Here is a 20,486-nt window from a genome sequence, read left to right as displayed (position 1 = left end):
ATTTCAACTCCCTCTGCTTAGGCGTCATTCAAGTTAAAGTCTGCATTGCTGCGTTCGTGCCATTCGTTTCCAAGCACAAATCTTCCATCTTTTTTTTCTTCCCCCCCCCCCCGTGTTGCTTTCACGTCGACACCCAGCATTCAGACTTGTCCTCACTTGTTGTGTCCTGCCACCGGAGGGCATTCAGTTTGTCACACTGCCAAACCGGATCAGTTGGTGCAAAAACATCGCAGAGGGATTGAATATGTTGGCGCTGCTGATGAGCTGTGAGCATATGAAATGCAACTGTGGCTAATTAAAAGCTCACAAACCACTCACTGTCTTCCTCCCTGGCTTACCTTGTCATGGAGACGAGGGGAGGAGGGGTGGGGGTCCCCCCAAGGGACTCCCACACTCGTGGGAGCCGTAACCAGACACCTATTTTTTTTTTTTGTTGTTCTTGTTTTGATCCAGTATAATGGCTTTTGGATGAGGTGAGAGGTGTCACGTCACAAATCTTTAGTTTCAGCGACATGGTCGAAGCGGAGGGTGAAAAGGAGAAGAATAAATAAGGAGGGGTGGTGCTCGGAGGAAAGTTGTTTGCCTTTAAATCGAGGACTTTTCCGCTGCAGTGAGAGCCATCGAAAGGAAGAGGGAGATACAGAGGGGAGGTGTACGTGGATACGCAGGCTGCGGTCACAGATATCTGGATCTGGATGTTCTGCAGCAGGCGGATTCTCCACCGTTGCTGATTCACTGGAAAGAGCTCAGATAGTGCTGGGAAAGAAATGAAGACCGGCAAGAAATCCATAATAGGTAGGTGCACCTTTATGTCACTGTCTGGGGAATTAGATTGGCAGCCTTGAAGGCAACACACGTACAGGACCTTGGGTGAATGTTTTGTTTTTTTTAAGCCGAGTCATGTTTACCTTGTCTGTGAATCAGCCGTTTACCTCTGCTGAAGGCAATACGGGAGACCTGCGTAGCTGCAAGGAAGGAATGAAAGCATTGTCCAGTCTTCCTGCGTCAGCTCGCAAATTGTCCTGTTCATTTTGCCTCGTCATCTCATTTCATCCGCGAGGCCCTTGAAAATGAAACATTTTGGTGTTTGTTTACAGCTGGGCTAGCACCGGTTTCCGTGATGATGTCATCATTTGTCCGATGGGGGCAAGTCCACCTTGCAACAAGTGGCCGCGCAAGCAAATGTGCAATGTGGCCAGGACAAAAAAAAAAAAAAAACAACAAGTTGCTGCAGCTGCTCGCGAGCTCAAATTCGATTTGAATTGTAAACGTGACGACAAACGGCAGATGACTTTGATTGGCGTTTGCACGTCTCTACCTGTGTTTTCTGCAGAGACGAAATCTCATGAAGTGAATTGTGACTGGACTGAGCTGGACGGCCACCTGGGTCTCTCCAAAATGCGAGACTGCAAATGCAAAGAGAAAAGAGACAGAAATTTAGCGGGGGGGGGGGTTCAGTACATCGCTGTCGTGACTGCGTGGGCGTGAAACGGAGGCGCGCCGCGATGGTTCCTGCACCAAGCAAAACAGACGATTAAATTACCAAGATAGTCATTAGCCGGCAGCCCTTCTGCTCAGCATCCAATTGGGTTTGCCTGGGTGACTCATTCCTCTACCTTCTGCAGTCTCATAACAACAACACCGGGGACGAATACACACCACGCGCAACGCGGATCATAAAAATGCCGCTCTCGAGACGTGCTTCCCCTATTTGCAAACAAATTGCATAATTCTTCAGCGCGACGTGCGCACAATCCAAGCATGTCGGATTTGGCAACGCAAGCGTGCTAATATTAATTTGGGGTGACAATGTCAATCAAGGAAAGGACCGCAGCTCATTCCAAAAAAAAAGGCAACCGTCGCCTTCACTCAGACGAGAGTGAGATAAGAAAGGCCCGGTGTGAGAGTTCAAGGGGTTTTACTGGAGCTGTTAGCTGAGGGGGGGTTTCTTATCATCCTTCACCGCAGTTCGGGAAGTGATAGCGGAGCCTGACTATCAGGCATTAGTCACGAGACGGAAAAGACTGGCAAGAAAACAGAACCAATTTTTGTGAAAGTGACATGTGACAATTGACAGCACGAGCGCAGGAGACAACATGATGCACTTTCCTCTGAAAGTATTCCAACAGCGAGGTCAATCCTGATTTTGGCTCTTTAATCCTTTCTTGCACCCTGTAACCTGATAGCACGATAATCTGTCCACTGTAGTAACGGGTTCATTTCAAGGTATTTACATCTCCAATGGATACTCAACTTCGATAGCCTTATTTGGAACGGGAACAGAAAGACTTTGACAGTGATCGATGGCGCTTAACTATTCTAATGCGGGAGCCGCATTAACGTTTTGGACCAGGAGGGACAGAAAATTCCCGACGAAGCACAAAGTGTGAGAAATGAGGCTTTAACCTTCTTATTCCTGCACATCAGTATGAGCAATACAAAACAGGAAACAATAGAGTCGTGAATGGCTTCGCACATACTGTACGATCATGACAACAATTCCGTGAGTGAATAATTAAAAGGAATGAGGTGAGAAGCCTCAAATCGGATTGGTATCATGATATTCCCTGCTGACGTGTTTCTTTGTGTAAGGAGAGCCGAGCGCTTGCGCTGATGGATTGCCTTTCAGCACCGCTGCACCTGCAAGTGTCTTTTTTTTTTTTTGATGCCACAAACTGCTCTTCACTTCCTCTTTCCATGACACAAGTACTACTGGCCTCATTCAGTCTCGCTTCCGTTTATGAATGCATGACTGTCACATGCAAAACAAAGAAGAACCATAAAGGGGTTGTCCGCTGGCAGATGAATAAAACTCACATTTAAAAAACATAAAAAAACACAAAAAAAAAAAACATGACTCACTGGCTAGCTTGCTATGCACGTCTGTCATTGCCCCTCAAGCTCGGGATAGCGATTTGCATAATGGCACACTTATGTAACTTCCAAGGTTAGTGGACCACATCCACAACAGATGGACCGATCGTTGCCGCAGCTTAGCGTAGCAACGGCGTCATGACTCATTTCTCTGAATTTATATAATTCCGCTTGCCTGGCAGGGTCACCTTGACCTCGCGGTTAGGCGAAGGGCGATGTAAAGAGTTGCGAAAGGGAGACATGTATAGACGCATCGATAAGATTACATTCATCCAGGATTATTACACCGCACGTTGTTTGGTCACTATTGACGTAAAAACGAACCTTATGCGCGACAATGCGGGAAGGTCAGGTGGCATCGGTTCCCGCTGTCAAAATGTTCCATGGCACCGAGGCGCCATCTGACTGAAAAACAAATCATAATTGAGTGAAATCTGTGACAACCTTAGGTCGTATGAGTGATACATTCAAGAGTTGCGAGCACTTTTCACGGTCCAAATGGCACAAAAGGTTTCTAGCCTTCAAACATGTAGGGAAATATCTGCTCCAATCACCCATAGAGAGATAAATGAGACAGATTTCTCTCCACGGCAGTCAGTGGCAGCCTGCCGTGGAGGGAAACGAGGTGGGAAGAAATCCCTCACACTCCTACATCTTCTTCCACCTCCTCCTCCTCCTCTGCAGTGTGTTCGTCACGAGCCACCTTCTGCAGGCGAAGTATGGGTGCAGCGGAATCCCGTGACGTCACGCCCCCCTCAGTTGTCACGGCGACGGTTGTGACGTGTGAATGGGCGTTACCGTCACACACCACGTGGTTGATATAAATGCGGTGGCTGGCCGGTGTCGGCATTCGGCAAGTTCGAGTGGAGCGTGTTCGGTTGGGTTCTACGTACGTAATTGGAGCAAAGCGAGCCGGTGACATCCGACTTTGAAAATATTACTGAGGAAATATTGTTTTGGGGTTTTTTTGTAATTTTTGTTGTGGTTTAACTCGGCTTGTCACCATGGCTGTAACGGAAGCGGGATGCGATCTCACGTACTGCAAAATGAGGGGAATTGTTGCTGTTCTCACCGGTGAGCGACCAAAATATTCTAACCGTCCCGTGTCATATATTCTTTGCTTGACCTATTTTGATTCATTCGGGTTTCTAATTCCGTCCAGATATCCTGGTTGCTAAAACACTGCATTCGTTCTTCTCTTACCTATCAGGAGGATAACGCGTTCGGTATTGTGTCAGTGTTGTGTTTTACGCGCAATTACGCGCAAATACCTTTTAAGATCATACGGAAATGCACTCTTTCATTTCACAAGTTTGTTTTTTTTTTGAATGGAAAATCCTTCGCTGGCTGCCTGCCACCAATACATCCAAGAGCTTGCGTAACGAATAAGCCCGCAGCATTAAGAGTTCCATGCAATGAGAACGGCGCAAATCTGTCCTATAAAAGGATTTTTGGACCTCGCACACAACGGATTATTGCACCAAGAGTTTTTTTTCCTTTTCACTGGAATGAAACCTCTTTTGTTTATGACATGCTGAAGTATGTCCTTTGTCTATTGTCCACTCGCACACCTTCAAAAAACAAAGCCTACAAAAGTCTACTTTTATGAAGACCATGCTGTTTTTTTTTAATATTTTAAAAATTCTATTTATATAATTGTTCTTATTTTAAGTGCTGATGCGTCTTGCCTGTTGAAGTGTTTCTTTTGGATTATTGAACTCGCTTGCGGAAATAAATCCATATATCATATCTCAGTTGGTTAAGGCAGCATTTTCAATATGAAACTCAAACTTGTGTACCTCATCATGGGACCAATGAGTCCGTTTGAACACTCCTTTGCTTCCATTTTCAGCTTTCATCAAGGAGAGAAAAATGGGGCTGAATGACTTCATCCAGAAGCTGGTGTCAACCCCTCATATCTGCCAACAGTGAGTATACAGCATTTGACAACAAAACAAACTCTCTTGTGGTTTGAACAGCCATGAGAATGAGACGCAAGAGGCGTTTTGGGCTTCCGTCAGAGCTTTTGTAGTTATTTCTAACCACGCGTCCACTGAGATCACTGGCAAATCTAATCTGCTACCTGAGCTGTGTAGAACATTCTGTGAAAGGCTTAATCTGGGTCCAGAAAACCCAGGGTAAGAATAGGCCTTTTATGGTGAGCCTGTAGCAACCTGCACACTTCTTAATCACCTGTACCGAAAATCCCCGGTGCCCACTAGATAAACCTATAATCAAATTAAAACATACTATGGGTTGTACCATCGCAGTTGGCTAAATTAGTGGGTAGGCCTTTAGGTTTTTTAATCTGATATAGGACAAAATATCAAATCTGCGTCCTTGAACGCTCCAAAAGAGCACCTGGTTGAGTCCTCATTTGGCTGCCTTGTCATGGGTCAGCCGCTTAAGAGTTCGCTCAATCGGGTTAACGCCGAGGCTCCGGTTGTAAACTTGACCTGGCTCCAGTTCATTCGCGAGGGGAGTGCAGTCGGCATGTCAAAGAATGCCGTTCAAATGTATCTTTGTGATCTTGGAAAAACATCAACCGAGGTTTACGTTGCTACAAGGGGAAGGAGAAAGGTAGTTGAATGCTTCTAATCGGTTTTTTTCCCCCCAGTGTTGAAGTCAACAACTTCCTGAAGATTGATGAGAATCAGAATGAGGAGGCCGAACATGATCTTGCTGAAAGAAGGGTAAGCAGAGATGGATGACTCACTGTGCCTTTCATTTTGTGTGTGTGTGGAAATATCAGCGTATACTTATGTTTCCTCATTCTTTTCTTTCAGAGGTTCCTAAATTCGCAAAGTTCACTTGCTGAGGACACTCAGTAAGTACCCGCATTGATTATGATGATGATAATGATGAATATTACGCAAAAATCCTGATTTATGTGCCTGTGCAGGATCAAACCTTGTGATTTCGACTACCTCAAGATCATCGGAAGAGGCAGCTTTGGAAAGGTCATTTTCTTTTGGATGCCTTTTTTTTTTTAATTGTTTTCCCTCGGTAGCAATACTAATGTGCATTTGCGCCTCTGCAGGTTCTGCTCGCACGACACAAAGAGTCCACCAAATACTACGCTGTCAAAGTGCTCCAGAAAAAAATTATCCTGAAGAAGAAAGAGGTACAGTACATTTCCGAAGGTCTTATGAACCAATATACGTTTTTGATCTCGAAATAACAAATGCCACCAGAAGGAAAATAAACAATGCTGTTCTCTCCCCTCCCATCCAGCAAAAGCATATCATGGCTGAACGCAGCGTTCTTATGAAGAACATCAAGCATCCCTTCCTAGTGGGACTGCATTACTCCTTCCAGACTACTGACAAGCTTTACTTTGTACTCGACTACGTGAACGGTGGAGAGGTACGCCTCACTTGATCCTGAAATAACTCACAAAAAAAAAAAAAGTGTTAGTCGTAGAAGTTGACAGCTGTTGTCCTTTCAGCTCTTCTACCATCTTCAGAGAGAGAGAATCTTCTTGGAACCCCGGGCCAGATTTTACACTGCTGAAATTGCAAGTGCACTGGGCTACCTCCACTCACTGCACATTGTGTACAGGTAAGCATATTAAGAAGAAAAAAATACCCTACAGCGCTCTCTAGTGGACAGTTGCAAGAAAGCATTTTCAATTTGCCGCCTTGAAACTGACAACGATATTTGTGTCATCGTTGTCCCGTTTTCCTCACAGGGACCTTAAGCCCGAGAACATCCTGTTAGACTCCCACGGCCACATTGTTCTCACGGACTTTGGGCTTTGCAAAGAAGGACTTGAACCCGACAGCACGACAACAACTTTCTGCGGGACGCCTGAGGTACAAGCCACATCTGCGCAGTTGCACTCCATCGATCGGTGAACAGAAAATTAGCAAATTAAATGCCTCTTGCCTTTTAATCTTCATAGTATTTGGCTCCGGAGGTTCTCCAGAAGCAGGCCTATGACCGCACAGTTGACTGGTGGTGTTTGGGATCAGTGCTCTATGAAATGCTCTATGGACTTGTAAGTAGAAAGTGTGACATTATGTATGGGATTGTGCCCACTTTCCCCATGCGTGGGTTGGATTAAACTAAATGCTTCACCCTTCCTTTTGCGTTACACAGCCTCCCTTCTACAGTCGCAACACAGCTGAGATGTACAACAACATCCTGCACAAGGTTCCTGTCCTCAAACCCAACGTGTCCAACTCGGGGAGGGAGCTGCTCGAGGGGCTCCTGCAGAAGGATCGTACCAAGAGACTGGGCGTGAAGGATGACTTTGTAAGCACACAAAGCTGCATTCCATAACACTTGATGTGGAATTCGCGAAAGACGCATGGGATTAAAGTATCTGTTTCTCTCTAGCTTGAACTCAAGTACCACTCCTTCTTTTCGCCGATCAACTGGGACGACCTGATGGCCAAGAAGATCACGCCGCCTTTCATTCCCTCTGTGGTAAGTTCAACTGATTTCAAGTTGGGATGTGGGATAGAAGTCCTTCATGAAATTATAGTGAAGAGTTCTGCCAATTAGGATACGTAGAAATACATCGAGTGCAATACTTGACAGCAGCCAGCAGAGGTGCTGTCGATCCAATCTGAACTGCAGTTTGTGATTTTTACACAACTGACCAAGAAAATGTGGTCAAATGCCATTAGTTTTTTTGGTTCAATACACCAATCAACACCAAATATGAATGGCATTCCGTCCCGCTTGACTTTTGCAGAGTGGCCCTACAGACCTCCGCCATTTTGACCCAGAGTTCACCCACCTGCCTGTGTCGTCCTCCCTGAGCAACGACCCCTTCAGCGTGACCAGCAGTATCAAAGAAGCGGCGGGGGCATTCCCAGGATTTTCCTATGGGCCTCCGGCAGAGCATTCCTTCTTGTGAATACCAGCGTCACTTATCAACAGTCTCTCTCCCAGAGACGACGAGCTCTGGATTGACTTTTGTTTTGACGGAGGGGACCACACAGAGCCGCATGTCTAGAAGGGACCTAGTGAGGGTCAAACCTTGAAAGAGCTTTTTACAATGACTCGTGCACTGAGATGGACTCATGTTACAACAAGACTGGCCCTACAATTTTTTGCCTCTAGCACCTAAAGCAAACTCTAAGTGTGCCAAGTACTGCTGCACTTCAGAATCATACGATATCACCGCAATGGTGACGGGACCTCACGGCTTCTGATGTGACAATGAGAAGTGCCTGACGTTGAAAAAGCAATTGGGGCGACGCCTGCAAGATTCATTTTTTTTTTTTTTACCTCCACTACTATTCCACTCGACCTTTGACGGGGGCACACTGGCCGTTCAGGGTGATGCCTTCATTCCATGTTTGCATACACTGTATGCTTGAACTGAAACCGTCACTGATTTGATTTCATGTGAATGCGCTATTGCACGTCTGGAAACATGGGTCAAGACTTTGATCATATCTGTATTCTTATCCTTTTTTCATATGGTATCTTTACCTGGGACCATATTTAACATGTCCTGATGGAGTGAAATCTCCAATTCTAAATATGTACATTTGAAATTCAATTTGTGTTTCTAGAAACACAAGAGATCCACTGTTTTTACCCTGTGTAAAATGCATATACAGTAAGCTAACATTTCCCAGTGTGTACTGTGTATATATAAATCGAGAGAGAGATGTATATGTATCCATTGATTTAATATAACCTATATTTATTGAATGCCCTCCACCCGAAATACTTCATTCACAAGCAGAGACTCTTGGAGTCAGAGATTTATATTATTTGATAGAACATCAACATGTGATTCAACCAGCAATAACAGGTCTAAAGAATATATCCATCAATCATTTTCTTCACTAGAATGTTTTGCCATAAACACTCCCAACCCTGTTCAAAATGTCTTTACATTTACGCATCGTGTAGAGAGAAACTGTGAATGTTTTGTGCCTGTCCAGGGCGGCCTGACCCATGTGTACCGTGCGTACAGCACATATCTTTTGTTTTTCCGTGACCTGTTGTTCCCTCCTGTACAGATCTTGATTTATTTAAGTGCTTCATTAACTTGACTAAGAACAATAGGATGGAGCAAGCTTTGGCTTTAGCCACAAGCCCTTTGCTTAATAGGGTTCTTAAAAGTGCAATCAAATCCCATTGGCTTTGATGGAGGATTTATCGATGGCTCTTGCAACAGAATGGGAATAGTAATGTATGAGTACGGTATTGAAAATGGATGATTTATTGCTCGCACATATTAAAAACTGATGCATGTAAGCTTTTTTTTTTAAAAGCCTGCGGTAAAAAATGTACTGCACAGGTTTACCACATTTTCTTCCACATTTGGAAGCTGCAATTTTCTCTTTTGTATATCAGTGTGTATTTATTTTCTTCCTGCCATTGTTACTGTATGATTGTACATGATTTACTTAAATACTGAAATTTAATGTCAGAAATTCCAAATAAATTCTCTTACCTGAAAATCAATGTCATTGCCCTTCTGGTCTGGCTCCTGCATCCATTTTGAGTACGATGAACTGGAGCCTGTTCCAGCTGACTTTGAGTGAGAAGCAGGACAGTCACAGAGTATACAAACAACCATTCACACTAACATAACATTTACAGCTCCAGATAATTTAGAGCCCACATGTCTAACTCAAAGCCTTGGGGTCAAATCTGGCCTGCAACATCCATTTATGTGGCCCGCTAGAGAAAGGAGGGATTGTGCGCATGCGCAACTAGCGCAGCAACGCCAACTTCCTGCAAAATAGTGCTCCCTATCAACAGACAAAGCTTTACACTTTGGATTCAATTGGAGATGCTTAAATGTTTGCGTTGTGACTTCCCACCTTCAATGGTAAGACGGGTTTACTGATTGTGGTGCCAGTGTAATGCGTTGCTCTTTTTCCAATCAGCTTGGCGATTTTTGCTGCGGCAGCAGGACTGCGATGCTTTGCACGCTGCCATTTCGGTGCCCGCTCCTATGGCGGCCGAACCCGACTAATGTCTGGAGCGAAAAACTTTTACGCCCGTACCAAACTCATGATCTCACTGCCAGTCTGACGGTCGTATCGCTTGTTAAGAAATATGGGTCATTCATATGAAATTTAAAGAGAGGGGCATCCGGTTTTGTTCTTTGGTAAACTAAATACTCAGCGCGCGAGTAGATAGAGCTAACATCGTCCATAGCGCAAGGCGCTTTAAATATTAGCGGTGATCGCAGTTGGTCACGCTCGCTCGTTGATAAACAAACTGATCACGACCAAGTGCTGTCGTTGTTACTTACCTTTAAATCGACGCTAGCGGTTTTCAGGAATCGGGCTGGTGCCGTTTCACCTTCAGACTCCTCTCTCCCCGGCTGGGTTATTTGCTGGTTCTGCTAATGTAACGGTGGTCGGCTATTTCCAGATGGAATGGGGATGAACTGCTCCTTTAGAAGGGTCTCTTGACCTGCAAAATGGCAACGCGATATTGGAGAGTCGGGGTGGTGCAGATTACAACAGCAGCAAAACACTACGACAAAACTGGGTCGACACGAACGCTGCATAAATATGTCAGCAGATAATGAAAGTTTGTTGTTGTTGTTGTCGTTCCGTTTGTTTTCTTATGACGAAAGCCTGTAATGTAATGGTGGGTATTTGCTGGGTTACATTGTTATTTGCAGGTAATAAGACTTTTTATGTCATAAGAATAAAACAACCATAAATGAATAGTGGGGAAAATAATAACTATCATAACATGTGTTTGCTTGTTGATACTGCCATTAAGATTTTCTTTGAAGGAGAGAATTGAGGAATTCGATAGAATTCTTAAATAGACCAGATAAAACAGGGCACCAGTATTCAATTGGAAGCTGAGTGCTCTGATCTTTTGGCTCAACTATGACATCATTGCTTTTCTCCCCAATGTCTTTCCTTTCTCGTAGAGAGAACTGATATGTTTGTGATCAGAAACACCCCGTCCCTTTTTAAAAGAAGCCATTTTATAGAGGGGGTCCTCTTGTTTACGAAAAGAGTTCTGATCAGACAGCAGCCCTATTACCCAAAAGTCAGAAAATGTTAACCACCACTCATGTAGTCAAGTCATAATTAGAATCAATATTTGTCTGAAAAAACATCTCTAATTCTTGAATACAAAACAACCCAATAAGTACAGAGCCGCCTTGTGTCACGCTACAGCGTTTTCTAACACTGCGTGCAAATTTGTGAACTCAACATTACATACACTGTAAACCAAAAGCTCGGATGTATTTGAGTTTTATACATGACAAACAAGTGAGTAAAACAATCACCTCTTTGGTCATTCATTGGCAATAAAGTTGTTGTTAGAGTTTTGGAATCCGATATTTCAGTACAGGTCAGCATATGATGCTATTCGTTGAGTGCCGCTCGAAAAGTATACGACCGTAGTCTTGAGCATCTTCAAAGTGTGTCAATAATTTCAGCGGCCTTCTTTGCCAGCAGGTGTTAAGAGTTCACTTATCTGAATTTTGTATAAACTGACATCTTCTTCCCATTGAAGCCAACCCCTGGAGGTGGCACACTTTTGATGCAGAACGTGCCGTGCTTTTTTGCCTCACGCGTTGGCGTGGTGTTGAATTTGCCGTCTGACCTACTGGTATTTTCAGCCTCTCTGTCCACATTATGTTAGCTAACACGTTCCATGTCGCCTACTTTGACGGGAAAGGCCCGTTGAGTGAGCCGAGCGATGAAACGAGGTTAGATCTTATCCCCCGGGGTATCATTTGAACCGGCAGCGTCCACATGAGCGAGAATGTTTTGGTTTTACAGGAGTTAGGTCACATGTAAATCGGCACGCTTCCCTAGTCCCACGCTAAGCACGAGAGCGGCGGTCAGTCAAGCGACGTCAGTCACACCTGCCGCACCTGTAGGTCTCGTGCAGGATGTGTGACCCCGATGCCCCACTTCCTGGACTCGTGGTTGGGGGTGGTCCATCTATGTGTGTGTTTACCTATCAAGGGGAGGGGAGAGTTTTTTATTGTGTGTGTGTGGGGGGTGGGGGAACGACATAAAGGCGTCACTTCAGTCCACTCTTCAAATGTCTCCTCTGCCGCTTGTGACCGCTGAGGCAGGGTCCGCACAGAATCCCCAGGTCCAGAGAGTAGGCTGTGACGGCGTGCTGTCTTGTCGGGTCGCTCTGCCGCAAAGATGGATGACACGCAGGAGCTGCCGGTAAGTGCGCCTGCATTAATGAATAACGATTTCAAATTGGGCGGTCCTGTCCTCTCTTCACTGTTTTTCCCCCCCATCATTTCTCCAGAAACTGTTCTTTCGATCCACGTTTGTTGTCTTCTTGTGGCTGAAAGCATCCCGTGTGCTTTGAATGCTGGAATGAGTCCTGAAAAAAAAGATAAAATAAAATAAACGGATGCATGTTTTGTCACCACACATTTTGCCTTGAGGTTGAGCTTTAGCCTCCCCCTCCCCGTTCTTAAAATGTTATAATAAGTGTTTGGTTTGTGGGCACAGGCGAAGAAAGCCAAGCTTGACACAGACAGTGGACTGGAGAAAGAGCAAAGGTATGAAAGCAAAAAAAAAAAAAAAAAAAACACAAGGAGAAAGGGGTGCGCATTAAACGTGGCTCATTTGTAATAAAAAAAAAAAAAAAAAAAAAAAAAAATCCTGTTGGCTAAAGCCAAGCATCTCAATGCACTTGCAGTCATTTGGGAGAGGATGGAAGCCCGAATGCTGTGCTTGCTCCATCAGAGCAGGGAAGCTCTTACTCTGCCCTGTCCATCTCCCAACTTGGCACACGTGAGTAGAAAATATGGCGAAAGCTGTGACTCACCACAACTGCGCAGTAAGGAATCCTTGCATCCCTGTTCCAGGGGATCGGGAATCTGAAGGAGAGATCGGAGCAGCACCCCAACTGAACGCAACGTATGCACATTCGGGTATGAAGGCCCAAACGCAACATGAAGAAGTGCCTTTTGTCTTCACCCAGTCGAACATGATCTAATTGCAATTAGTTTTTCCTCAAAATTGCGATTTAACATGAGATGTATTTTTTTTTAAGATCCTCTTTCCGTGTACTTATTAACTCATTCCCTCCCAAAGACGTTTTTAAACGTCTTTTCAGACCTGGTCCAGAATTGGCTGGTACTGAATGAGTTAAGAAACAAAAGCATTAGATTAATCTCTGTCACAATAAACAATATCAGATTTATTACACTGGACTCTGGGGATATGCTACAATCATAGCAAACAAACCATGAATTAAAATGGGACCAGCATATTGACTGTGCATACTGACTTTGATACGGCTGCCGTTGTTGCGCAGTGCATGCCAAACTGATGATTGTGTTGTCGTAACAGCCACAGACACGGCAGCCGGTTCGGAATACACCCAGCAGGTCTATGAAGGAAGCAAGTGAGTATGCGTTATTCAATCGATGGCCATTTCCCGTCATGTACGCACTTCAGCAGTGATTGTCGTTTCTTTTTAGCCCTGTGGGGACGTCATACCCCAGCCCGGTGGCCTTCCCCACGCTGGCTCACTCTGCTGTGTATTCAGCTTTTCCGCAGACAGGCCAAACGTATGGTCTCCCACCCTTTGGTTAGTCTCTTTTTTTGTTTTTGTGTGTGTGTTTCCCCTTTCTCTTCTTTCCTAACACGGTCCTCTCACTAAAAACACAGCATCGTACCTTTGTCACTTTGCTTTTAGTAGCCTCACTCTGCTTCTGCACCCGTGGAATCGATTTGCTTTCGGGTTTTTCTGCTCCAAAACACAAAAGCCCACAGCTTTGACGGGAGGATTTTTGAAACTCCTCGCCGTCTCCAATAACCCCCTTGCTGCCTCTCTTTCCTTCTTTGCCTTTATTGCTGTCTGTCCTCTTTAGGTGCTATGTGGCCAGGCATAAAAACTGAGACAGGTCTGCCAGAGGCGGCCTCTGGTGGCCAGCCTGGGTTTCTCAGCTTCAGCACCACATATACCTCAAGCCAGCCAAGCCAGCTGCACTACTCATACCCCAGCCAAGGCAAGCTGCAGCATCACTTGCTCAGGACAATGCTGTCACACTCTGCACATTTTCTGTAGGAGAGTGTGAATTTTCAGCATTCTCCCACGGTGAGATCGCCACGTGGCGCTTTCTTTTCCTGTCGCCTTGACTCGAGTCTGCGTTGCGTGTGCGTTCCTCCGAAGGCTCGAGTTTCACAACATCCAGCGTGTACTCCAACATCCCATCGGCGACGGCCGCTACCACTGCATCCACCACGGTAGCTCTCCAAGTAAGCGCTGGTTTATTTTCAATCACACTGATCTTCAGGACGTGGTTCGCACGGGTAGCGACTGTGGCCGGTTTGTCCCAGAGGGGCATAAGCAAGGTGGCGGAGGGTGATGATGAGACCTAGTTGTGCAAAACCAAATGAAACATTTGGGCATCTGCATTGCTGAAATTTCACGTTTCAGTGAGAAATGAATATTTCATATTCTTTTCAGTCTTGGCTAAACGTGCAGCTACAGTACCTGTGCCAAACTCAAGGCTCAAGGGCCAGATCTGGCCCGCCACATCATTTTGTGGCCCGCAAAATCAAATTAAACATGTCAACTGATGATTGCTAAGATCTCGACCAAAATTCTAAATTCTCATGTTTAATAAATAAGAGAGACATTGTACGCATTTTCTTGTTCCCAAACACATCACAGTCATTTAAACAATAGTTGGATAGACTTTTTGATAATGTTTTCAGTCATAACGGCCCTCCAAGGGAAACAGTAACTAAAATGTGGCCCATAACAATAATGAGTTTGACACCCCTGAGCTACAGCAAAGTGTTGATAGATGGAGTGACAGATGATCTTTCTGTTGGGACTCCCTCAGGACTTTAGCAGCTACAACTCACTGGGCCAGAGCCAGTTTTCACAGTATTACAACCTGCCTGCCAGTTACGTGCCCGCGGGCCTGCCTAACAGCGACGACCACGGAGCCGCCGTGGGAGGGGCCGTGTACTCGGCCGTTAAGTCGGAAGAGGCCGCCTCGGCGGCACTACCTCCCAGAGGTGACTTTTTCGACCTCGAATTTCATCCTGTCATTGAGGTTACTAGTGTACTTTTCAAAATTGATCCCCCCCCCCTCCACTGTCCGTCTCTAAGATGCGTCCCCATCAGAGAATGTGCCGGCAGGGGCTGCTCTGCCCACCAGCGTTTCTCACCCTGCTGGAGCCAGAGACCAAGACGAGGTCGGACGCAGAAACTCGATGGGAAAAGCGAAAGGAAAAGCCAAAAAGTGCGACAGCTCCCCACCTACTGAAAACGACCTGGAGGTAATCATGCCAATAGTGCATTGCATTCACTTAGGCGCTGGTTGCCCTTCAAGGTCACCATTTTGTCATGTAGCGATGGGAGCAGAATTTTTCAGAATCCATCGAGGTCATTAATTATTGCGTGTTTTTTTTTTTTTCCCCCCCAGCGCATCTTTCTGTGGGATCTGGATGAGACCATTATTATATTCCACTCGCTACTCACAGGCTCTTTCGCACAAAAGTTTGGCAAGGTATGTCGACATGAACGATGAAGAAAATTAGCGAAGACGATGTCCACTGTATTTCGAGCTCTTTTCTTATACGGCATTAGGACCCGGCGACCATGTTGAACTTGGGCTTGCAAATGGAGGAGTTTATCTTTGAGTTGGCTGACAACCACCTGTTCTTCAACGATTTAGAGGTACAGTGAAATTTTTTTTTTGGCAACCGAGAGAAAATGGATGTTTGGGGTCTGACTGAACCAGATGTCAGATGTGGATTACTGCATATAATTTATGACAACGAGGTCTACTTTCTACTTGAAGGAATGTGACCAAGTCCATGTGGAGGATGTCGCCTCCGATGACAACGGGCAGGACCTAAGGTGCTTTTTTTGGGGGGCAGGGAACACTGAGCTGTGCTAAAATAACATTTTTAAAAATGATTTGTGATTATTTGAATGGATTTTGTACAATTACAGCAATGTGTCTCCTGTTTTTTTTTTTTTAAGTAATTACAATTTCTTGGCGGATGGATTTAACGGCCCCAGCGGCGGAGGTGCAGCCGCAGCCACGACAGGCGTGCAGGGTGGTGTGGAGTGGATGCGCAAACTGGCCTTTCGCTATCGCCGCCTAAAAGAGATTTACAACAGCTACAAGGGAAATGTCGGAGGTGAGTTTACGTAGCACGTCACCATTTTCCGTTGTTTCTGCTTAGGAAACCCCTGTGAGTGACGTAGGTCTTACATTTCATTCATAACGGTCTTTTTAAAAAGGTTTTTTGATTTAGTGAATATGTCTGAAACTTTGTTTGAGCTCCAAAGATGGCGCCTTTGCACCGGATGTGACCGGCGAGCGGATTTAAGCTAGTTCCAAGTCTTGTTACATTTCCAAATAGGCCATTAAGTCAGACTTTGTACATCAAACAGGTTTCAGCCTAGATAAATAGAAAAGGGTTTGTTTTTGACTATTTGTTTGCTTGTGACTCTCCTGTCTGACAACTGTCAACGAACAGATATTTGGAAACCGTTACATTGACGCAGTGTTGGTTATTTAAAAAAAAATGTAATGTGGGTTTTAAATAATGCTGCTGCTCACCTGCAGGCCTGTTGAGTCCGGTGAAGAGGGAGCTGCTTTTACGGCTTCAGTCCGATATCGAGAACGTGACGGACTCCTGGCTCAGCACAGCGCTCAAGTCTCTACTGCTCATCCAGTCCAGGTTTGCCTTTAATGACACTTTAAGGTTCTCCACACCCAAAAAAAAAAAATCAGCAGTCGGCAGCGATCACTTGTCAATAATGAAGTTGCTTAACTCATTCAGTACCAGCCAAGTCTGAAAAGACGTTTAAAAACGTCTTTGGGAGTGAATGAGTTAAAGTTTGTTTCACCGACAGGGGGAAGTGTGTCAATGTCTTGGTCACAACCACTCAACTGGTGCCAGCGCTGGCTAAGGTGCTGCTCTACGGCCTGGGAGACGTCTTCCCCATCGAGAATATCTACAGCGCCACAAAAATAGGTACAGCCATGTACAGGCCTCATCGTCCATGACTGTACTGCCAAAAAAAAAAAAAAAGGCGCATTAGTCATAGAACCCACGGAAAGCTCATCTCGATTGGATGTTTCAACCAGACTATTAGGAACACGAGTGTCATGCACAACATGTCCGATTTTCTGCTTTGAGCCGAAATAGTCTTGACACATCCCAAAACGGCAGCCCCCCGTTGCAGTGCTTTAACATTTCATGTGACCGTCTGCAAAATTATCTACAAGTGAACGTCGGTGTTGTCTTTTGCTTGCAGGTAAAGAAAGTTGCTTCGAGAGGATCGTCTCTCGCTTTGGGAAGAAAGTGACATACGTTGTCATCGGCGACGGGCGCGATGAAGAGTTTGCAGCGAAACAGGTGCGTGCCGTGTTGACACTCAAACTTTACACCTGGCATACCGAGGAAAATGTGTTTGAAAAAGGACAAAGATTTGAATGGCCCGCTGTGTATTTGAATGAGACCGAAGTCTGACTCGATGTTTTTGTCGCCCCACGCAGCACAACATGCCTTTCTGGCGGATCTCCGCTCACAGCGACCTGGTGTCCCTGCACCAAGCGCTGGAACTGGACTTCTTGTAAATAAGGAGACGGCAGCGGTGGCACGTTAAACAGGAAAAAAATTGAGCAGCCAGTTATTGTTTCTGGACGGACATTGGTCAAGAATTCTCTGCGCCTCCAATGCTGCTCACGTGCTTATTTACGGACAGCTTTGAGCTGGCTGACAGATGCTCAAAAGGAACTGAGGTAGAGCTGACTGTGAGAAAACAGACCGGGCGTGCAGTTGGCTGCTTTTAATGTGTTTGTGCCCAGCACTCCCTATTCTTTGGCAGCTAATCTCGCCACAGCTTAAAAAAAAATTTTTTTTTGATTCATGCGGACGCAGAAGGGGCAGTGTCATTTTTTGATCCTTTTTAATTTAATTTTAGGTTGGAGGCAGGGACATATCCCTCCTGACTTCAAATTACCAAAGGGCCTTCACTTTACGTGCATATATTTGAGTTTGCATTCAAAATGTTTAAGCCATTTCTGGGCTCATTTGCACTCGTTCTGTTTGCACTCATTTCGACGACATCCATCAAATACAGTGAACCTTTGCTGTTCCTGGGGCATCAGAAACGAGCCCTATCGCATCTAACGAAAAGAAATGTGTGTAATTGACTCCCCCCAGAAAGGATTACAGTTGCCTTTCATTGCCATGATGGCAGCAAGGCGCTCCTCAACTCACTTCAGCTTAGTTCCTTGACACAAAGTTGGCAGCTAACTACTATTTTTTTTAATAGTTAATTTTTTTTTGCCGGTATAAATCAAACTCAACAACTCACTTCCGGGATACCAAGATGACAACAAAGCACTACAGTCAAACCTCGGTTTTCGAACGTCTATGTTCTTAACTCAAAATTTTTGGTCGAAAACCGATTTGGTCTTCGACCAAAAATTTTGAGTTCTTTATGCCTCGGATGACGACCGAACTTCGGTTCTCGAACAAACTGAGCGCACTTAAATGCGTCACTTAACTCCTCTCGCCTTCCTTAGACGAGGAAGTAACGCTTCCTCAGGTAGACGAGGAAGTGACGCTTCTTCGTATAGCGTTCCATTGTGAGCAGACGTGTTCAATAAAGATTTTTTTTTTTTTAAAGAGCGTGGTTTCGGTTTTCGAACAGCCTTCTGGAACGTATTATGGTCGAAAACCGAGGTATGACTGTATTTTTGTTGAAATGAAACTCTTCTTCTACGTCAACATAGTTCGGGAATGCCGAAGCGCGACGATGCAGGGGTTCACTGTTCTTGATCGTTTGTTTCCTTATTTGTTTGCCTGCTGTGTCGTCACTGCAATATTTGAAGTGAGGAACTGTCATCAGAAGTGTCCCTGTCTCGCTACATGCGTAGCCTCACGCAACTCTGCAGCATGTTGTAATAAGAGGCGAGAATCAATTCAAAGTAGTATTAGTTACAACGACAAGGTTTTGACCCTGTGGAAATGATGCATCTGGAGTTTTCAGATGAGCTGAAATGTGTTCACTTTATGCTTTGAGAGATGGGGTGGGGGGGGGGGGGTCGTTTCTTTTCCTGCGATTATAACCATCATCAAATACTCAACTGTTGGCCCTTTGGCTTTCTCATAGCACAAGCCCAAGTGTCCTTCAAGAGTGTTCACATATGGAACATGGTATTAAATTCAAGGATTTGTTGGCCTTTTTTGTTTAAATAAATAGATAAGAATGTGACCCTTGTAAATAATTAACTAAGTCACATTTTGTGCGTGTTTGTTTTTTTGTTTCTTTTTTTTACTAAGCCTGACTCCGCTCTCACAAACACCGAGTAGGTGGTCCCCTCTTTCCTCTTTTTAGAAATGACAGGCCAATTTATCCTCATGTCCACATGTAGCAGAGAAATATTCGGTGCAATTTGGCAAATCAACTCCTGAGTAGCTCGCGAGTCAAATTGAGCCTCTGAAAGTGCTTCATTCATGCAATTGAATGTCGAAACCAAATATCAACCAAAAACTAAATCCATTAGTCAAGCAATCCTGGGTGGGAGTTGTTTATGTCAGTTAAGTGAACGGATTTGGACTTGTGGTAAAATGGAGAATGAAAGCGAGCTTGATAAGCTTGACATCGTCACGCAAACTGAAACGGTACAAATGAGATGGCGACTGTGCAATACATCTTTCCATTGCTCATTAACGATAGTTTCGAAAGTAAGGGGGCAGGGTCAACTTTGTGTCCACACACCACGATGACTGAACAATTCTGAGCCTGAAGGTTTTGGTCTTTACTCACTCGCAGCTTTCGGACCGTTAAGAATGTGTATTTGTGTGCATTTGTTTGGTTGTTTTGCATATTTATATTGTGCCTTTATCTATCTGTATGCATAATCTCAAAGGGAAATGTGTAAGTTTTGGTTTAGTCCTCGTAAAAATGTATTGTTATCCTAAGTGTTATTTCTCCTTTTTTAATGCGGTTTTGTTTCGCCCGAATTCATTACGTTTTGTGGAAATTCTTTCAAATTGTTATTTTTCTCTCGGTTTAGATGTCAGCAACCTTGTGTGGCGTTGACGAGCCCTTTTCTTTTAAATGTACTCAATTCTTTTTTTCCCCTGAATCCTGTGTGCTCTGTATTACTGTTGAATAGAATCGTTTGCATTTATTAGTTGCTATGACATCATACTGGCTTGGAGACAATCAATAAGTACTAAATGCTATTACTGGCTCAGATTACTAAAAGTGGTAACTAAAAAGTAAGTTGAACAAAGCAATCAAATAGTTTTGATTCACTTTTATGTTCAACTGACGGAATGGCGCTACCATTTTTACATGAAACAATTCTGTTCTGTAGTGACCCTGCATGCATATCATGTCTGTTTTAAAGTAAACAATGGGGATGCAATGTTATAAGTACAATGTTAGTCAAAGTTATTTTTTTGTAATGTTTGGCTTTTTTTTTTTAAAAATCATCTCATGGCCAGGACTTTAGACCACAATAGCTGTTTAGGACCTCAACACATCGCTGTAAGAATTTCCTGTTTATCTGATAAAGTCAGTATATTGTAAATACCCTGAGCAGTGTCTTTCCATATTTAGAGTTGCACGAGTAAAATACAAAAAACAAATCTTTTTTTTTTTGCATTCATAAATAATGCAAT

General features: G+C 44.5%; 3 protein-coding genes across 24 annotated transcripts in view; 2 read left to right on the top strand and 1 right to left on the bottom strand.

Moving 5' to 3' along the window:
• The window catches only part of LOC147190830 (XK-related protein 8-like), a 39,721-nt gene that overhangs the window by 14,157 nt on the left and 5,078 nt on the right, over nucleotides 1-20,486 (bottom strand). For 8 of the 20 annotated variants that reach the window (XM_086137027.1, XM_086137029.1, XM_086137028.1 and 5 more), the window contains 8 exons: nucleotides 16,400-16,854; nucleotides 11,708-13,197; nucleotides 10,109-10,272; nucleotides 9,299-9,379; nucleotides 4,674-4,793; nucleotides 3,199-3,279; nucleotides 1,319-1,406; nucleotides 584-1,063 (listed from right to left, as the gene is read on the bottom strand). The gene's annotated coding sequence lies outside the window, so the exon portion shown is untranslated. Of the gene's footprint in view, nucleotides 1-156; nucleotides 1,157-1,318; nucleotides 1,407-3,198; nucleotides 3,280-3,428; nucleotides 3,586-4,673; nucleotides 4,794-9,298; nucleotides 9,380-10,108; nucleotides 10,273-11,707; nucleotides 13,198-16,399; nucleotides 16,855-20,486 lie in introns of those variants that run through there. The other 12 variants (XM_086137021.1, XM_086137022.1, XM_086137019.1 and 9 more) reach the window with 12 other exon arrangements.
• Nucleotides 646-9,309, top strand: LOC147190832 (serine/threonine-protein kinase Sgk1). 2 transcript variants are annotated; one of them, XM_086137013.1, is made up of 13 exons: nucleotides 646-795; nucleotides 4,727-4,802; nucleotides 5,492-5,567; nucleotides 5,661-5,701; nucleotides 5,777-5,834; nucleotides 5,915-5,998; nucleotides 6,109-6,240; nucleotides 6,323-6,435; nucleotides 6,566-6,689; nucleotides 6,779-6,874; nucleotides 6,976-7,131; nucleotides 7,216-7,305; nucleotides 7,577-9,309. In XM_086137013.1, exons 1-13 carry the CDS (start codon nucleotides 768-770, stop codon nucleotides 7,739-7,741), a joined length of 1,239 nt encoding a protein of 412 aa, XP_085993139.1. In that variant the 5' UTR covers nucleotides 646-767; the 3' UTR covers nucleotides 7,742-9,309. The 2 variants fall into 2 exon arrangements, with proteins under 2 accessions (XP_085993139.1, XP_085993138.1); XM_086137012.1 differs by lacking the exon at nucleotides 646-795 and adding an exon at nucleotides 3,708-3,948.
• On the top strand, nucleotides 9,631-20,395 carry eya3 (EYA transcriptional coactivator and phosphatase 3). 2 transcript variants are annotated; one of them, XM_086137010.1, is made up of 19 exons: nucleotides 9,631-9,679; nucleotides 11,915-12,014; nucleotides 12,312-12,361; nucleotides 12,502-12,596; nucleotides 12,671-12,736; nucleotides 13,158-13,212; nucleotides 13,289-13,398; nucleotides 13,682-13,819; nucleotides 13,984-14,069; nucleotides 14,663-14,840; nucleotides 14,935-15,104; nucleotides 15,251-15,334; nucleotides 15,415-15,504; nucleotides 15,629-15,687; nucleotides 15,814-15,974; nucleotides 16,406-16,520; nucleotides 16,696-16,817; nucleotides 17,101-17,201; nucleotides 17,342-20,395. In XM_086137010.1, exons 2-19 carry the CDS (start codon nucleotides 11,991-11,993, stop codon nucleotides 17,420-17,422), a joined length of 1,785 nt encoding a protein of 594 aa, XP_085993136.1. In that variant the 5' UTR covers nucleotides 9,631-9,679; nucleotides 11,915-11,990; the 3' UTR covers nucleotides 17,423-20,395. The 2 variants fall into 2 exon arrangements, with proteins under 2 accessions (XP_085993136.1, XP_085993137.1); XM_086137011.1 differs by lacking the exon at nucleotides 13,682-13,819.

This window comes from Hippocampus guttulatus, chromosome 18, assembly GCF_054856545.1.
Source record: "Hippocampus guttulatus isolate MCC_2025c chromosome 18, RoL_Hgut_1.0, whole genome shotgun sequence".
In the NCBI taxonomy this organism is placed as follows: Eukaryota; Metazoa; Chordata; class Actinopteri; order Syngnathiformes; family Syngnathidae; genus Hippocampus; species Hippocampus guttulatus.
The sequence above is the reverse complement of the archived record's forward strand: the minus strand, read 5'-3'. Positions and strand labels throughout refer to the sequence as shown.

Bases quoted from the DNA above. Each gene is read 5' to 3' on its own strand.
- LOC147190832 (XM_086137012.1), top strand. From the start codon at position 3,879: ATGGCTGTAACGGAAGCGGGATGCGATCTCACGTACTGCAAAATGAGG. The intron at 6,241-6,322 runs GTACGCCTCACT...TTGTCCTTTCAG, and splicing joins ACTACGTGAACGGTGGAGAG to CTCTTCTACCATCTTCAGAG. The intron at 6,436-6,565 runs GTAAGCATATTA...TTTTCCTCACAG, and splicing joins TCACTGCACATTGTGTACAG to GGACCTTAAGCCCGAGAACA.
- eya3 (XM_086137010.1), top strand. From the start codon at position 11,991: ATGGATGACACGCAGGAGCTGCCG. The intron at 12,597-12,670 runs GTGAGTAGAAAA...TCCCTGTTCCAG, and splicing joins CATCTCCCAACTTGGCACAC to GGGATCGGGAATCTGAAGGA. The intron at 14,070-14,662 runs GTAAGCGCTGGT...GGACTCCCTCAG, and splicing joins CCACCACGGTAGCTCTCCAA to GACTTTAGCAGCTACAACTC.